At 50.6% G+C, this 16,693-nt stretch overlaps 1 protein-coding gene across 1 annotated transcript; it reads right to left on the bottom strand.

Moving 5' to 3' along the window:
* Window positions 1-1,415: 1,415 nt before the first annotated feature.
* Window positions 1,416-7,392, bottom strand: TMEM200C (transmembrane protein 200C). The gene is made up of 2 exons (XM_060029500.1): window positions 7,012-7,392; window positions 1,416-4,144 (listed from the first exon to the last, which is right to left on the bottom strand). Exon 2 carries the CDS (start codon window positions 4,045-4,047, stop codon window positions 2,194-2,196), a length of 1,854 nt encoding a protein of 617 aa, XP_059885483.1. The 5' UTR covers window positions 4,048-4,144; window positions 7,012-7,392; the 3' UTR covers window positions 1,416-2,193.
* Between the last annotated feature and the right edge of the window lie 9,301 nt (window positions 7,393-16,693).

Raw genomic sequence — 16,693 nt, 5'->3', positions numbered from 1 at the left:
AGACTTGAAGTTTAACACTACCTGGAGGTATGATTATACTCGCCTGTCACCCTTCTTAGAGGAAACTCACTTTTGCTCTATGGAAGAGCCAAATAAATTAATCCACAGCTTTAAAGTGTGTTATTAGCTTAATGCAAATTCAATCTGGGAAGAAATTAGGTCCTTCAAAAATTGATCACAGAATGTGACACTTAATGGTAGTTTATGAAGTAGTATATTCATCTGGCAAAGTTGTATGTACAAATATGATACGATTATATCCGGGACAAAACAAATACCCTGAATTTAAGTAAAGCTTTCAGACCTGAAGGCAATCAGAGATTATATCTTCCACCAGGGGCCCAGAGGGATTAAGTGATTTGCCTAAGGTTACACAGATAGTAAGTGGATATTCCAGATTTGAGCCCGGGATTTCTTGAGCTAAAGGGGAGGGAAGGCCCATTCTTCTCCAGCATGCATTCAGACACTGTTATAATGGTAACAATTCCAGTAACCACCGTCTTTGAGTACTCCTCTGAGCCAAGCACTCAACCCGGCTCTGTCCATAGGACCCCTTGTCCCACCTCTCACAGCTCTATGAGGTTTGTCTAGTAATTCTCCTTTTATAGATGGCATCACTGAGACTCAGCATTTGTGACTTGTTCAAGGCTATACAGCTAGCAAATGCCAAAAGCTGGGGTCCAGCCTTACTCATGAATCTGCACTCTTTCCACTGGACCCGCTGTTTCACTCATGGGCGCCGATATGACCATACCTTTGACAAGGTTTTCCTTGAAGATCAGTATTTTAACTTCCTGCCGTGATAGCCTGAGCTGTGCGTGACTGTAGAACTTGTAACCGAGTAGGTGAAAAAAAGCCACACCGTTCCCAAGATGCTCAGCTCACACTCCACGGAAGAGGGCATCAGAATGGTACATTAATTACTGTTTGTCTACTGGTCTTGAAAATTAACTAATTGACTTTTAATAAAGTCAAGCACAAACAATCTACCACATTATTAAAACATCACCTGCTAGCCTATGTAGGCCACGGATTCAAGATCATGAACTTAAAAGAAAAAATCAAATGGTCAACTCCAAGAGGATGACAGCAGAACATTAAGCCTGATCCTCTGTAAATTAATACTTAGAGGTAAACTAGAAATACTGTAGAAAATTACTGTTTATTTAATGTTTCATTCTCTTTGATAGACACACTCCCAAATGTTCAGTTCTACCCTACATTTAAAGATAAAAATATGATGGAACTTGATTGAGTGAGGATGGTGCTGAGCACGTTGCGGGAAGAGAGCTAGAATCGCAGTAGCAGTATCACAGCAAAATATCTTAGATTTACCAGCTCAACTGCCTAATGTTTTATGTGTGTTAGAAGTATTAGTTCCAAGGCAAAATGAGGGAGCATTATGTTTGTTTGTTTGGAAACTTGTTTTATTAAAAAAGATTTTTTTCATGTTAATGCTATTTTCAGTACAGGTGTGATAGTACTCCATAAAGTATCGTGTACTTGATATAGTAAATTTAGGAATGTAACAGTCCATCTAGGTGCTGGCCCCCTCTGGTCTCCATTAGACGCCCTAGTAGCGAAATGTAAATTCCCTTTTCAAAAATAGAGAGGCCTTTGGGCAACTGGATGAGCAGAGTGGGGTGGGGCGAGGAAAGTGCTCTTTCCCGACAAACTCATGCTTTTGGCTTTGACTTCCTTTAGTAATATCGGTTCTCAGAGAACTGAGATAGACCCTTCTATGCTCCGCAAAAGCATAGGAGGCAAAAAGCTTGTCGTTCACAAGCAGCTGTGGACAAAACCAGCGGCAGAATACAGGTTAGGGAAATTAGGGATCCAAAAAAAAAAGTTGGAGTAAAGTGCACAGTTACTGTCAAAAATATATTATTTTGATCCTAAGAAAATTCAGAGAATTTTATCCATGAACTAGATTGCTGACCTTTTAATACATTTGGTTTTCATAGAACAATCACCATCGGACATATAAGACTAGTTTGCTTTTTTTTAAAAAAAAATTGCTTGGAGTTATCTACAGGAATCTCGTGAACGCAATTCAAGGCTAACATTCTGCAGCTCTTTGGGTAGTGGACGATTTCCTCGGATAAATCCCCAAGGACAGAGGGAACTGTTAAGCTCACTGCTTCAAGCGGGCGTTTCTCCCATTTTCTCACTCTTTTCTCGCCTCCTCTTTCCCTAAATGCCAGTAGTTTCCAGTTCTCCGTCCTCGACCAATGGGGCGTGAGATCGGGAAATCATGAAGAGTTTCTCCTCGTTTGTAAACTGCCTCTGCACCCGCTGGGGGGGCTCGCCCGCTGGGGGCTTCTGGCCAGGACCCTCGGGGGGACTCTGCTCCGCCCCCGGGGAGGTGGCGGCATCACCGTCTGGACTTTCACCAGCCACCGGGTCCACCACCGACTCCAGGGAGGTGCCGGCCTCCCGCAGCGGGGTGTAGCCCTTATTGCTGCAGGACGGGTCATCCGACTGGGAGCTCGGCGAGTCCGGCCCGGCGGGGGGCGAGCGCTCCCGCCGCAGCGGGGGCTCGGGGGAGGAAGCTGGGGCCGGGACGGTCGAGTCCAGGTCCGCGCTGCGCGAGGCGGGCGGGGGCTCGGGGGACGAGGGCGCCCGGTAGTCCGGGAGCCCGCTGGTGCTGCGGCGTCGCAGGGCCGCGTACCTGCCGGTCCTGGGCAGGCGGCCGCCCTGCCCCCTGGCGGTGCACGCGGCCGCCGCGCCCGCCGGCTCCTCCGGCTCGCGGGGCGCCCAGCGCGCGCCGCCCCGGGCGCCGCGGAGGTCGGTGAAGCTCAGGTCGGGCTCGCCCCGCGGGATCTCCCGGGAGCCGCGCTCCCCGGGCGGCCGCTGCCAGCCTCGGCTCGCGCCCGCTGCGTCCCCATCCCCGTCGCGGTCCCCCGGTAGGGGCAGCAGCGCGAAGGCGCTCAGCGAGGAGCCCACGAGGGAGCTGGCGGTGCTCTGGCGGCCCCAGCTCTCGGGGGGGCTGCAGGGCGCCGGGCTGCTGCTGCTGCTGGCGGCCGCGGTGGCGGCGGCGGCCCGGCGACGGCCGGCCACGCCGGAGCGCTCACGGTAGATGCTGTACACGGCCTCCGCCAGGCTCTGGGGCTCCCGCGGGCGGCACGGGGACGAGGCCAGGTCTGGGGGGGCCGCGGCGCCCCGGGCCCCGCCCCCACCCACCGCCGCTGGGTGGGGCCGCGCACCCCTGCCCAGCATCGCCGTCGCCCCGAAGGCGTCCCCGGCGCCGCCACAGCCTCCGGGCTTCAGCTCCAGGCCTCGCGACTGCACGTAGCTGAGGAAGCCGTTGAGCGGCGCGGCCCCTGGGGGCGCCGAGGCAGGGGCGGAGGACGAGGAGGAGGCGGCGGCTGCCGCAGGCGCGGCGGCTGCCAGGTCTTTGGCGCGGAGGCTGTGCACGTCGATGACGGTGGAGTAGAGGTCCCGCAGGTTGATGATCTTGGTCTTCTTGTCCCGGTTTTCATGTAGCACTGCGTTGGCGCAGATGAATAGGAAGATGCCGATGCCCATGATGAGGGGCCCAAAGACCTTGAGCTTGTCCGAGTGTAGGTAGCTGGAGAAAATGCGGAAGAAGAAGCCCACGGACGTAGGAGAGGACGAAGAGGGTGCGGAGGACCGTGCTGGAGGCGTGCTCCTGGGCGCGCCCACGGAACTGGCGGTGACATCCTCCGGAGGCCCCGGGTGCTTCCTGGACCGGTTTCTGCTGCCACTGCTGCTGCTGTTGGTCATGGTGGGGACGCGGTGGCCGCTGCCTGCGGGCGGCAGCTGCTTACCCCCCTCCCTGTTGGTCCCGTTGGCCTTGGGCCAGTAGCCCACCACCGCCAAGGCTATGCCCACCAGCAGCACCAGGATCCCGCAGAGGGCGATGAGCCCGGAGACGGAACAGAGCTTCAGCTTGCCTTTCACCACCACCACGTCGTTCTTGCGCCTCTTCTTGGCTTTCCGCCTGCGCTTGGGGACTTGGCTTGGGGGGCGGAGGGGATCCTGCTTTCTGGCGGAAATCCTCAGCAGGCCGCCGGTGGCGATCATGGCGAGCGGGTGCAGTGTGGGGCTAGCCCCTGGGGCGGAGGCCTGTGCTGGGGCGGGGGCACCAGCTGCCCACTAGCTGCTCCGCCACCTCCTCCCACTGCAAAGCAGAGGAAGACAGTCAGAGGGTGTAGGCTTGGCTGCAGCAACATCCCACGGGCTGCCATGGTCTCGCTCCCGGGTCCCACCACGTGCGTGTCCCTCGTCCCAGGGCCATTACCCGCTAACGGGAGTGCCCTAGGTAGAGACCAGGGGGTGCGGGAAATGGATTAGGGAAGAGAAGCGCTGTTGCAATAATTGATCAGAGACGATAAAACACTTTGAGAGTCCACCTCCTTCTCCCCCCCCCCCCCATCCTCCACTCACTCTGTAGGTACTATTCCAGCAGTGCTCATTTCAAACGCTCCTGCCTGACAGCCAACGGCATTCTGACCATTAGTAAAAGCTATCAATAAATGTGGGACTCGGCGGTAGTGGGCGAGGGCTTTCCTGGCTTTCTCAAGGGAGCTGCCCCAGAGTTCCAAGTCTCTAATGGAGCACAGAGATCTGTCAGTGTGGGGCCCACAGTCCCAAAAACAGTCACAAAAGTTACTGATTTATAAAGACAAAAGGAAATCATTTCACTGGATGGGAATTAAAAGTCATATCCTGGCAGACGGACTATTTACCCGAGATAACTAATAAAGAGTTCATGGCTAGGAGAACAGTAGAGAACTATGTCAGTGCTCTGACCATGGATCCCTCCACCAACTGGTCTTTCAGCCATCACTGTTCTTACAGCTAGAGGCACGCTGATCCCTCTCACAGCTTCCTCATTTCTCTTTTGCAACATCTGGACAGCTTCTTGGGGTGGAATATTTAGGTTTAGGTAACTGGTTATGTAACTGCGCTCTTCCTTCTGGCTTCCTGTCCTCCCTCAGAGGAACTCCCTTAAAGGTATCATGTGCTAGATCTCATCAGGGAATTTGAGAAGTCCCCCCGCATCTCCAAGAGAAAGATCTTTTTCTCATATGGGAAAATTCAAATCTGAAAACAAAGCAAAACAGAAACTAAAAAACAAACTCTGCCATAACAGCGTTCTGACCCCTTATTACTGTGCCAACAGCACATTCTAAACAATCCAAATATTCAAATGAGGAGGCAGTTAACTAGGTACAGCAGTCTACATAATAACGATTTGTAGAATGACATTTCCCCAAGTGAGAGCTGTTTTCATCTTTTTCTTATGAGGTCATTTTTAGGAAAGGAGGACAGCAACAGTCAATGGACTCTCCTATAGGAAGTTTAGTTGTTTATAATAAAGCTTGGGTAGGTAAATGCACAGACGCATCTCTGTGGATATCTGTCAGCTTCTAAAAATTTCAATCCTACTGGATCCCCAGAGTAACACATTTTCTGTTCCATTGGTTGTGTTCCCTTCTATAATAGAGATGTTAAAATTAAGGGCATTGTATGAAATTGAAAGGCTTAGATATCACTCACAAGCCTTTGGGAATTATATCCTTTATAAAATAATGTTTTAGAATAAATTACCCTTTGGAAATGTGGGATTACTTCGGTAGAATTTTGCTTTTAATTGGTGCCTGGGTGAAGAGCTTTGGCCCTTGATTCACCTCCATCATACCAGTTCAGGCAGGATCATTCCTCCACTGGTGGAAAATCAAATGGTAATCAACTATTTCTAATGTTTGCAAATCAGTATCTCCTCGAACTTGGTTGGTTTTCAGTAAGGAGGAACGCCAGGTGGGTTAGAGAGGGGTTAAACATGAGGTAGGTTACAGAGGGTTAGTAGAGAGACATCTATAAACCTTTTGAATTTTGTTTTTAAGGAGCTGCACCAGTAAGTACAGATTGAAAAAAAAACCCAAAACCAGAGTAGCTTACTGTCCATCCCTTCCTCCCACCCCCAAATGAACACATTCATTACGTAGTTGTAACACAAAGACTGCTTAGACTCTAGCATCTTTAATGTAATAATCTGAAGACCTGTGATGATTTTAAGAAGGATTGAGGAAGCCAGACATTTTAGAAGCAAATCCAGACTCAGTTGGCAAGGTGGCTCTCCCAGAGGAGAGAAAGGCTAACTAACATTTTGTTGGGCATTGATATGGGTGCTGGACGTCTTGGGAGAGGAAGGTCCACACCTGTATTTCACCTCAGCAAGGCAGCTTTGGCTCTGGGTGGAGTGTAAGGAAGACTGGAATGGGTTTCAACAAATCGCTTACAGAAGGTCTTTAAAATTAGTTTAACAGCTAGTAATTAACTCCCTAGTTGTTTATTCCTTCAGCTCTGCTGAAGCCTGAACTCCTTTATTATGTATTTCCATCTGACGGGAAATACTGATAAAGGTCAGATGGCACGGAAAACCCACCTTTGAGGTTTTCTTCATACAGAACGAAGGAAAACAAACTTATCATTCGAGCTTGGCTGCCCTAGCAATTTACTGCCTAGTGCTGGTCTTTGGGTGGTTAAGGAATGGAGGATGGGGAAGCAAAGGAGGGATGTCTAAAAATACGACCGCTTCCAAGAGAGACATTCAAGTTCTCGGCTCATGATGGATTAAGCCCCACTCGGTGTCTGAGGCTCAGAGCCCACAGGACTGGGAGCGCCCTGCCCTGCCCGGGACTCGACCCAGGTCCTCGACCCCCGGTCCCTCACTGGCAGGGCAGCGAGCCCCTTGCCCTTCTTATTAGGTCTGCTTATGTATGTTGGAGTCACATGAGTGCAGCAGCTGGGAGTCCGCCTCTGGAAAGAAAACAGGCAGGAGCGAAGTGAGGGCAGTCCTGAACTCGCTTTTATCTGGGCAGCGCATGCCGTGTAGCCCGCCCAGGAAAATTACTCTCCCGAACACCCGCCCGGGGGACCCGGGCTCGGGCAGGAGGGCTGGGGAGGGGCCGCTCGGGGGCCGGGGACAGACAGAATTGCTCAAAATGGCAGCACTGTAAGCAAACAATATCGCTCACTTACCCGGGAAGACTGGGGCAGCTCGCAGCCAGAGAACGGGCGCTCGGGCTACACAAAGGAACCATGGAGAAACTTTTTCAGCCCGAGCCGACGGCGGAGCGCAGGGACAGCGCCTCGGGGCCCTCCATCCGAGCGCGGCTCAGCAGCGCAGCAGGGGCGAGCGCCCGCCCGGGGTGCGCAGCCCCCTACGGTGCCGGGGCGGGAGCCATTTCCAAGAGTTTCCAAGAAGTGTCAGGTCCTCCGCATCCTGCATCCTGCCTGGAGCCGCTCTCCCCGCCGCCGCCGCCGCCGCCCCGGTCCCTCGCCGTGCCCTCCCGCGGCGCTCCGGGCCGACCCGGCGCCTCTTTGTGTGGCTGCCGCGCGCCGGGCTCCGCCGGGTGGAGTTGAGCCCGCGGCGGCGGCGGCGGCTCGCTCGGCTCGGGGCGGCCGGACCCGCGGCTGTTGCTAAGAGACCGGAGCCATGACACAGGGAAATTGCTGCAGGATGGCAGTCGGTACCCGGCCCGACTCGGCAGCTCTGGGGCGCACCCGCCCCCCGTCCCCCGCCTCCTCCCCGGCTCCCCGCCGCCGCCCCCCCGCCGGTCTCCCCCCGCTCCCACCACTTCCTCTCCTGCGGGCGCGCGTCCCTTCGGAAGAACCGCTTCCCCGAGGACTGGGAGGCGTGAGGGGAGGCGGAGGAGCGGGCCCGGGCCGGGGGGGCGCGCGCGGAGAGGGCAGGGCGCCGGGCGCCTCGGCCTCGGCCCTCCCATCCCCCGGGGCGCCCCGGGACCGCTGCCTGCCCTGGCTGGGAGCTTTGTTCTTTTTCTCCCAACTAACCGGTCTGACCAGTGGGCCGAAGGGGGCCCAGAGAAAGGGCCGCCGCTCTGGGAGGGGCTCCCCATCAGCATCCGGGGGGTGCTCTTGGGGAGCACGGGGTAGCGCCCCCGTCTCCTTGCCTCCCTCCCTCCCCGCCTCCCCTCTCCTCGCTCCTCTTTTGTTGCCTGTACTGTCGGACGCGACACAGCTTTTGCTGTTTCCCCCCCTCCCACTTGGGAGTTGGCAGTGCGGACGCAGAGCGAACACAGTAAGTTGTCCCCCAGCGAACTCGGGCCCGGCGGAGTGGAGCCGCCCCCGCCGAGCTGCGCGCCCCGCGGGGCTCGTGGCAACCGCGGTCCGCTGTCCTCGCGCTCCAGCCCAGCCGGGCTTTGTGGCCGGCCTCCCCGGGACCTCGGCCGCTCCCCCGGACGCGGGCAGCTGGGGCCCATCGGAGACTAGAATCGGCCCCGGGTCTCTCGCTGTGCGGCAGCCCCTCCTGCTCCGACCCGCGCGGTCATCAGCAAACATGAAAAGGAAAACTGTCATTCTCCAGGAATCAGGGTTAGAATCAGAGGGGAGGTGGGGGTAGGGAGGCCGTCCAAACTCCCTACGTCATTTTTAAAAAGCGAGAGGGAGAGAGAAATCCTGTTTCCTAGCTCGTCCCTGCCCTCTCAACTGTAAAGTAAAAATGACAGGGAAAAAAGAATTTCAAAGTGGAATTTCCCCGTGGAGAATTGAGAAGAAAGTAAGAAAGTTTTAAATTATCTATTGAAATGGGGCAGCCGAGGTTCAAGAAGAAAGCAACAGAAGAGCAGGTGCTGTCTGAACTTCGGGGTCCAGACAGAAATATTTGGCTGGGGGCGCTATTGTATATTCTGAGTTTGGCTGGCTGTTTAAGGGTCCACGGATCCCACCCAGGAGGGCTTTGCCGCCCACAGTTCCAGTTACAAGATTGTTCCTCAAGGTGCACAGCATTCTCTTGTGTTTAAAGCTAGAGCTTGCACTTTGCAAAAAGAACAATAAGGACCAAACATTCACGGGCTTCAAGAGAGAAATGTGATGATACGGGGATGGAGATGGTGGGGAGACGGGAGGGGGTGGAGGAGAAATGTTTCCTCAGAGGAAACCTCCTGCACCTGCTTGTTTGGAAGGTGGCCTCTGTCCCCCTTTCCAAGCAAATAATGAAGCTGGATGTTGATCAGGGTGTTCAGAGCCCACCACCTTCTACCTCTCTGTTCCTGCTCAGGTTCAGAACGCTAGAAAACAAGCCATAACCAAGGGGAAGTTTTCAATCCCACATTGGAGTGTTTCCCTTTAGAGAAATCACTGCAAAGAAGAAATCACTGGGTCTAATAGTGATTTGAAAAGGTTTTTGGGTTTTTTTTTTGTTTTTTGGCTCTGAGCATCTAGACTTCTTGAATCCCAGTAATAAACTGGTGTTTTGCACAAAGATTGAATCTAAGATCTCATTACACAGCTAGCTGCCAGGGGCCACGGGGGACAACTCCTATCCTCGTGGGCCTCTGTTTGCTGAGCTGTGTAAACGGGAGTCATGCTGCAGAACTTCAATACAGTCTGAGGTGGATTAAGCTGTTAATAGTTTCAAATGTCTACATAAATTATAGCCCTCATTTGCACAGTTAAAACTCATTTGAGGGATTTGAGGAGAAAAGAGAAGCATCCTTTTCTAGACAAACAGGCCTTGGGACATATTTTTCTTATGTTGGTGACTGCAATAAAATTTATGGTTTATTATCCAAAGGCTTCCTTCCAAACTAAGTTCTTTGGAACTTTGAACTGTTTCATTTCACCTGAGTGTTATCACCTTCAGTAATTCTGTTTTCAGCTCAGGGTATCAGAGGAAATCAGATCACATCTGTTTCCAGTGGAGTCCTTTATCACCTCTGTAATAATATACCAACATACATTCCCACGGGTTTCCAAGTTACGTAGTTATTTTGAAAGGAACAGTGATGCTCTTGGCCCTTCTGGAGTTACTTTCTTTCTAGTTACACTGGCCGTTCAGTTGGGATGATTTCTGAGATTGTGGGACACTCCCTTTTGCCCTGCTGGAAACTGAAGGGCCAAGGCTACCTAATCATAATAATTCACCCGTGTCTCAAGAACTCGGGGCTCAGCCCAACGTACATTCAGAACATGTGGTAGCAGGACAGTAACGAAGGCCTTGGGAAAAAAGAAGAGGGAAAAGATGAGCTTAGTTTAGTTGGATTAAACTCTGACCTGAAATCTTTCATCTGCTCTTTCTTAAAAACAACCCTTATGTAATGTATTCCGTTTTATAAGTAATTCACAATCCATTTACTGACCTTGATCACTTCATCACCCTGGGCTGGCGGCTTGCTTGCCTGTGTTCCTAGGGCCGCTCAGGGGAGACGCCATGGTGGCTGGCCTGCCGTAGGCCCACTCAGGCCCCCCTTGGTCTCCAGAAACGTGCAGTGGGAAAGGCTTTGCTTGTGTCAGCCGCTCAGCGATTCCTACCTCTCCCCATGCCCTGATCGCACAGATTGTTCAGGCTGCAGAAACAGGTAGTTTAGGGCCGTATATTCTGGAACCAGTTTGTATCCTCCACAAACTAACGATGTAATTTAATCAGATAAGTAAATGATGTAATCTTCTCTGCCTCGGTTTCCTCATCTGTTATGGGGCTCATGACACACACCTACCTGATAGCATTACTGTGAGGATTAAACAAGGTTAGTTCATGTTCACTAACGCTTAGCGCGTGGTAAACACTCATTACATTTAGCCATCATCCTCGTTTGCCTGCACATCTTCTCCCAGCTTGTTACCCTCACTCTCCCGTTGTGTTCACATTTGCCAGCATCTACATGGGAGGTCCCTGCACTTAATCACTCTGAAGTGGAGATACAGGATCAGCTGTGGTGATTGCACGACACCTGCCCTTGTGGCCCACGTGGCGATGGCCCAGTGCCACTCAAGAAGCCCACTCTCCGGGGGAGTGGAAACATTTTCCCCATTGCTACCTGACTCATATTGCAATTACAAGGGCCCTTTCATTTCAGTTTGCTGGAGAACCCAGATTTCAAACTCATGTCAGTCTAGAGGCAAATTAGGAGTTTGCAGAAACACAACCAAGAGGACAGTCTTCAGACTGGAGGTTGAGGACTTCACAGAAGGACTCTAAAGCCTTTTTCTGGCATCTCTACAGCAGAAGAAGGAAACCACTATCTCGAGGTTGAACATGGGACACCAAATGTCTCACTCCTCCTCTCTTTATTTATTTATTTATTTTTTTGTGGTACGCAAGCCTCTCACCATTGTGGCCTCTCCCGTTGAGGAGCACAGGCTCCGGATGCGCAGGCTCAGCGACCATGGCTCACGGGCCCAGCCGCTCCGCGGCATGCGGGATCCTCCCGGACCGGGGCACGAACCCGTGTCCCCTGCATCGGCAGGCGGACTCTCAACCACTGTGCCACCAGGGAAGCCCTCCTCCTTTCTTCTTGTTCCCTCTTCATGCCCTTGCTGATAAAAGACAATAGGACAAACAAAAACACGACCAAAGAAAACAATACACCAAGCAATAGATTTAGCAAATAAAATCTCACATGGAACATACGCTCAAAAGCTATGTGTTGTTTAGCTGAAATTCCGATTTCAGCGGGCACAGTCTTTGATCTTTATACCCACCATTACATACCTTGGTAGCCTCACACTTTTTTCATGGCACATGCAAAGGACAAAAGAGCCTGCTAAAACAGAAAACAGGAAATGCAGCAGTGGATTAAAGCCCCATTAGATTTCTTTTGGAACAGAATAGGCAAGAAGGAAATCACCCAGCAGAGCCTGGGTGGAGCAATAGAAGCCCAAGGATGGGAAAGCTTTGGTTTCTCACAGTTAGAGGTTACGTGGTTTGTGTTTCTAGCCCTTCCCCACGGACACTGCTGTGCCAGAAGGACTGGCACTTGCCTCTGCCTTTATTCCCCAGAGTCCCACAAAGGAACCTCTGAGAGAAGCAACTCAGCATCACTTTCAAGAACTTCTGTTTGGAAACTAAGGGTAAACTCATGCTGTGTCAAGGTCACGATCCAGCCTGTTTCTTGTGTTTCTGAAAGTTGTCAGTGTTCGAGCCCAAATGCTTACACCACAAAGGGAAGGAAATGATGAAACGTCTAAAGAGGCTTCCGTAGAGCACATCGTATGGGGACCTTTACCTCCATTCCAGACAAACGGCATGTGACAAAGACAGCCTTCGCGACTGCCTTCAGCAGCATTCGTTCTTAATTTTGCAAATCACCAGGCTCTAGGGCCCGACCAGTGGTTGTTTTCTCTAATAAGTAGGTTCATTTTTGTACATTGTTTCCCCCTATGGCCTGCATTTTCTACCATTTTCCAGGTACACCGTCAAAGCTGGATTGTGTGCTTCATAAGATAATTGAGGTCTAAAGTGAGAAACCAGGGTGTGTTGGCAGGCCTGAAAGCTGATCAAAGCCGAGCTTGGAAAGGGCTTTGCAGACAGGGCTCCATCAATGGAACAGCCAAGAAGAAACCCACAGCTTGGGCTTCCCTGGTGGCGCAGTGGTTGAGAGTCGGCCTGCCGATGCAGGGGACACGGGTTCGTGCCCCGGTCCAGGAGGATCCCGCATGCCACGGAGCGGCTGGGCCCGTGAGCCATGGCCTCTGAGCCTGCGCGTCCGGAGCCTGTGCTCCGCAACGGGCGAGGCCACAACAGTGAGAGGTCCGCGTACCGCAAAAAAAAAAAAAAAAGAAACCCACAGCTAAATGTGCCCTATGTTCCCAAAACATCTCCTGAATGTCCACACTGACACTGCTCCCGTTATTTCTTGTAATCCACAAGCTCTACAGGTAGAAGACTTGTCCTACTGAGAACTAATAAAAACTCACATGTCCGAGCTCCTTTCAAAATTAATTGTGATGTGAGCTGCTGTGAGTACCCAGCAGGAAAGGAGAAGCACAGAGAAGGAACTCGTTTTCAAAAGTAAAGAAACGTAAGATTCCAAGATTAGTGCTTGCATGACAGGTCTCCGACTCATCCCACAAGCATTTTCTTAGGGCATTTGTGTGCCCAGCTCTTTGATTCTTGCGTTTATTCACTCAACAAATAACCTACTATGTTATAGTTACCATTCTAGGCACCAGTGGGTAGAGTGGTGAACAGTGTAAACAAAGTCCCTCTCTGGGGTGGGGGGGAGGCAGGTAATAAGTAAGTAAACAAGCGAGGAAATTTCAAACCTTGATGAGTGTTACGAAGAAATTAAGAGAGGGTGCTGTGACTGGTCAGAGGGGACATCGAGAGAGAATAACTTCTACCGGTGTTCAGGGAGGGCCTCGCCAAGGAGTGGGGTTTGCACTGAGAACTGAAGGCTGAAAAGGAGCCGACCATGTGAGAGTATTCCTGGAGAAAGAAGAGATTCGAGGCCATGGCCCTATTAGCCTATAATTTAATTAGATTCATCAAAAAATAACCAGTGACCAATGCAAGGCAAGAGGGCAAAATCTCTAAGTGCTGGAGGACTTCAGAAGAAAATGATCACTGGGGAGAAGAAAACCAGTTAAGGAATACCTCGTGGGTATGGATCCCACCCTTGACCTGCGGTAGATTTGGGCCAGTGGAGGGAAGGTGTAGAACTGGGCTGTGAGCATAATGACCTGAACATCACCTTTCTGATGGGTGTCAGGGGCCCAGGGAGTAGGGGCCAAACATGCCATCGATGGAGATGTTAAGATGCTTAGAACGGGAAGGAACCTTCAGATGCTCTAGTCTCTTGCTTCTCCTTGCGTGGTCCATGGACCAAAGGCATCAGCATCACCTGGGAGCTCATTAGTAACGCTGCATCTTGGGCTCCATCCCAAACCTGCTGAATCAGCATCTGCATTTTAGCAAGATGCCCAGATGATTTGTGTGCACATTAGACTCAGAACCACTGCTCCAGCCCATCCTCTCATTTGAGGGATGCGGGGACAGAGTTCACCTCATCCCCGTCTTTGTGTGCATCCGTGTGTGAGAGAAAGAGAATTTTGCTTTTAACTCTGTTTCAAGTAGTGCACCCGGAAGTACATAACATCTGTGGCCAAATATGTGTTTCTTTTTTTTTTATACATTTATTTAATTAATTTATTTATTTTGGGCTGCCTTGGGTCTTTGTTGCTGTGCGGGGGCTTTCTCTAGCAGCGAGCGGGGGCTACTCTTCCTTGTGGTGCATGGGCTTCTCATTGCAGTGGCTTCTCTTGTTGCGGAGCACAGGCTCTAGGCACATGGTCTCAGTAGTTGTGGCACACGGGCTTAGTTGCTCCGCGGCATGTGGGATCTTCCCGGACCAGGGCTCGAATCCGTGTCCCCTGCATTGGCAGGCGGATTCTTAACCACTGCACCACCAGGGAAGTCCCCAATGTGTGTTTCTTACACAGGGCAGCAGCATGTTTTTTAGCTCAAAAGGAAGAGGAAATTAAAACTTGGTGGCTTTCGCAGGTGTATGCGTCATTCTAGGAAACAGGTTTAGCGGAGGTGAGGCCTGAATCCAGCTTTCTGAAAGATCAGGTTTACTCTACTCTGGGATTACTCTTTGGATTCAGACCATTTGCACTGAAGTAGCTCTGCCCCTTCTAGTTGGGTATGAGATGGGTGGTGAGATGCCTGAGTGTCTTATTGCCTGACCCCTCCCTCTCAAGGTGGTTGTGGGGAAGAAGTGAGATGGCCAAGAGCAGCGCGGAGAAGCGGGTGTGGGGAAGAGGCCCTCCGGGCCCCCATCATCACCGCCACCCCAAGAAGCACCCCTAAGTGAATATAGGGAAGTAAAAACTGAGTACTTGCTACGGAAATGCTCCTCCCGCCATCGTATCGTTAATCCTATTCTATATAGAAATTTTGGAGCTGCCACTGTAGGTGTTGCTTGGGGTACAGGTGTGGAGGCCTGTGCAGCCTTATTCAGGTGTTAGTGGTTGTGATGATGGTGGTGAATCCTTACAGGGGGCTCATCCTGCATTGGGTGCTGGAGATGCAGTGGAGGGCAGAAGCTCCCTATGAAGCTTGAGTCGGATCCAAAGACAGGGAAGCGTTCCCCAGGGTGCTTTGCGGTTCCCAGTGAGTCCCAGCCAGGCAGGGGGCAGTGACTGCCGCTTTCACCTCCTTATCTTCTAATCTTTGATACTCCTGCAGTCATTGTGGGGGTTTTTTTTGTTTATAAATCCTGAAGTGTGCTTTTCCTTTGCCTTTGGTTACTAAGCTTCACCAAGATGGTCACTTCCTCCAGAGATGGCTTTAATTGCACTTGTAAAACTTGGGATCAATTTCTTCATTTTCTCTCTGATGGAAGTAAACGGCATTTTCATATATTTCTCTCCTATTTGTTGTCCCAGAAGGCAGGGTCCGGATCCCTTTCACTTCTGTGCTGTTCTCTAGTTTCCAGCTTAATTCCCTTCAAAGGAGCACATCTGTGCTGCCTGCCCCGCTACCCCTCCCTGAAAAAATAGTTACTGAACAACTACTTGTGTGGGAGCCAGATACTGTTCTAGTCCTATGTTTGGAACAATACAAAAGTATATATTTTTTGTGTATGTGACTATGGACTTGTGAAATTAGATTGATTGACTAGGGTGACTGAGGAGACCTTTATACCTGTCCAAGGACAGAGTATTGACAAATAAAAAGGAGCGTTTCCCCTTAAGTATCACTGTGAAAGGAGCCCTCGCCAGACTGTAACTTGAGTTCATATTGGAAACAGGTTATTGCTTCCTTTCTAAAAGAAAGAGTGGGAAAAAGTTATGCATGTTATGTCAGGAGAAAAGCTGATATTATAAAGCCTATATATTTTATTCAAAAGGATTAAGATAAAATTAAAATGTATCTACACTTGGAAAATATGTCAGATATTTTGAGAGTAATTGTGTTTTGAAGTAGGCCTGGGTTTCCTCAGCCTCACGCCCGGGGCCATTGCGACCATCATGTGAGTCCCATGCTTTGCTCCACTGTTCAGGAATCCAGGCGGTGCGCCTCATGTGACCTCACCCTGTTTTGGAATCCCCGCTGCTGACCTACTGAATGTGTAACTACAGAATCTTAATGTTTGGGGCTTAAGATTGTTAGAAGCCAAACGACCACAAGGAGGAATTAATCTTACATTTGAAGGGGGTGCCACCCAATTCATTTTTTAGTACACACCCCTTTCAGATGACCCCATTGTAACAACTGTAATACATTTAAATCCTTCTAGAGTATAAATAGAGCAAAAGAGAAAACTGCCTGCCCCATACGACCATCACAAAGCACATAGATGTCTAATACATAAAACCAATAAATCAGCCCTGATAGAGTGTTTTTACCCAATGAAGAACTCTTATCAGAACCACAAAAAAAGTTACATGATTAATGCGGGCTCGAAGTAATATTAATATAACTTTTTTTCTGAAGGGGAAAAGCACACACATTTTACCACACTAAATTTAGTTTCGAATTTCTATAAAATCTTACTGAAAACAATCTCAGCTGGCTTCTTTATACTGAAGAAGACAGAAGTATCATGACGTCAGAAAAGCATCACAAGTATTAATTTTCTAGCGAGAAAGATGCCAACATGATTCCTTGACAGGTGAAGTAAAGTGATTACACAGCTTTTTACAGAGCTGAAATATTGGTATGGTAACTGGAAAATGATATGCAGAAAAAGCAGAGATAATGCTTCAAAATACTTCTGGTTTTTATTATTCTCCAAAGCCACTTCCTCCCAGGATTAGGGTTTGGCGACACAAAGGTCTGCAGTGCTCGGAATATTTACAGCAAATCATATAAGAGTTTAATATATTCAGCTCACTGAAGGGCAGCTGTGTCACAGATTGCCTTCCAATGCCTCCCAATCACTTATAACTTCTGGCTTTTGATGACATTAATATGAAT

Source organism: Delphinus delphis, chromosome 13, assembly GCF_949987515.2.
Source record: "Delphinus delphis chromosome 13, mDelDel1.2, whole genome shotgun sequence".
NCBI classification, from domain to species: domain Eukaryota; kingdom Metazoa; phylum Chordata; class Mammalia; order Artiodactyla; family Delphinidae; genus Delphinus; species Delphinus delphis.
This window is presented reverse-complemented; position numbering and strand designations above follow the sequence as displayed.

Excerpts from the sequence above, each read along its gene's own strand:
- TMEM200C (XM_060029500.1), bottom strand. The coding sequence starts at position 4,047 with ATGATCGCCACCGGCGGCCTGCTGAGGATTTCCGCCAGAAAGCAGGAT.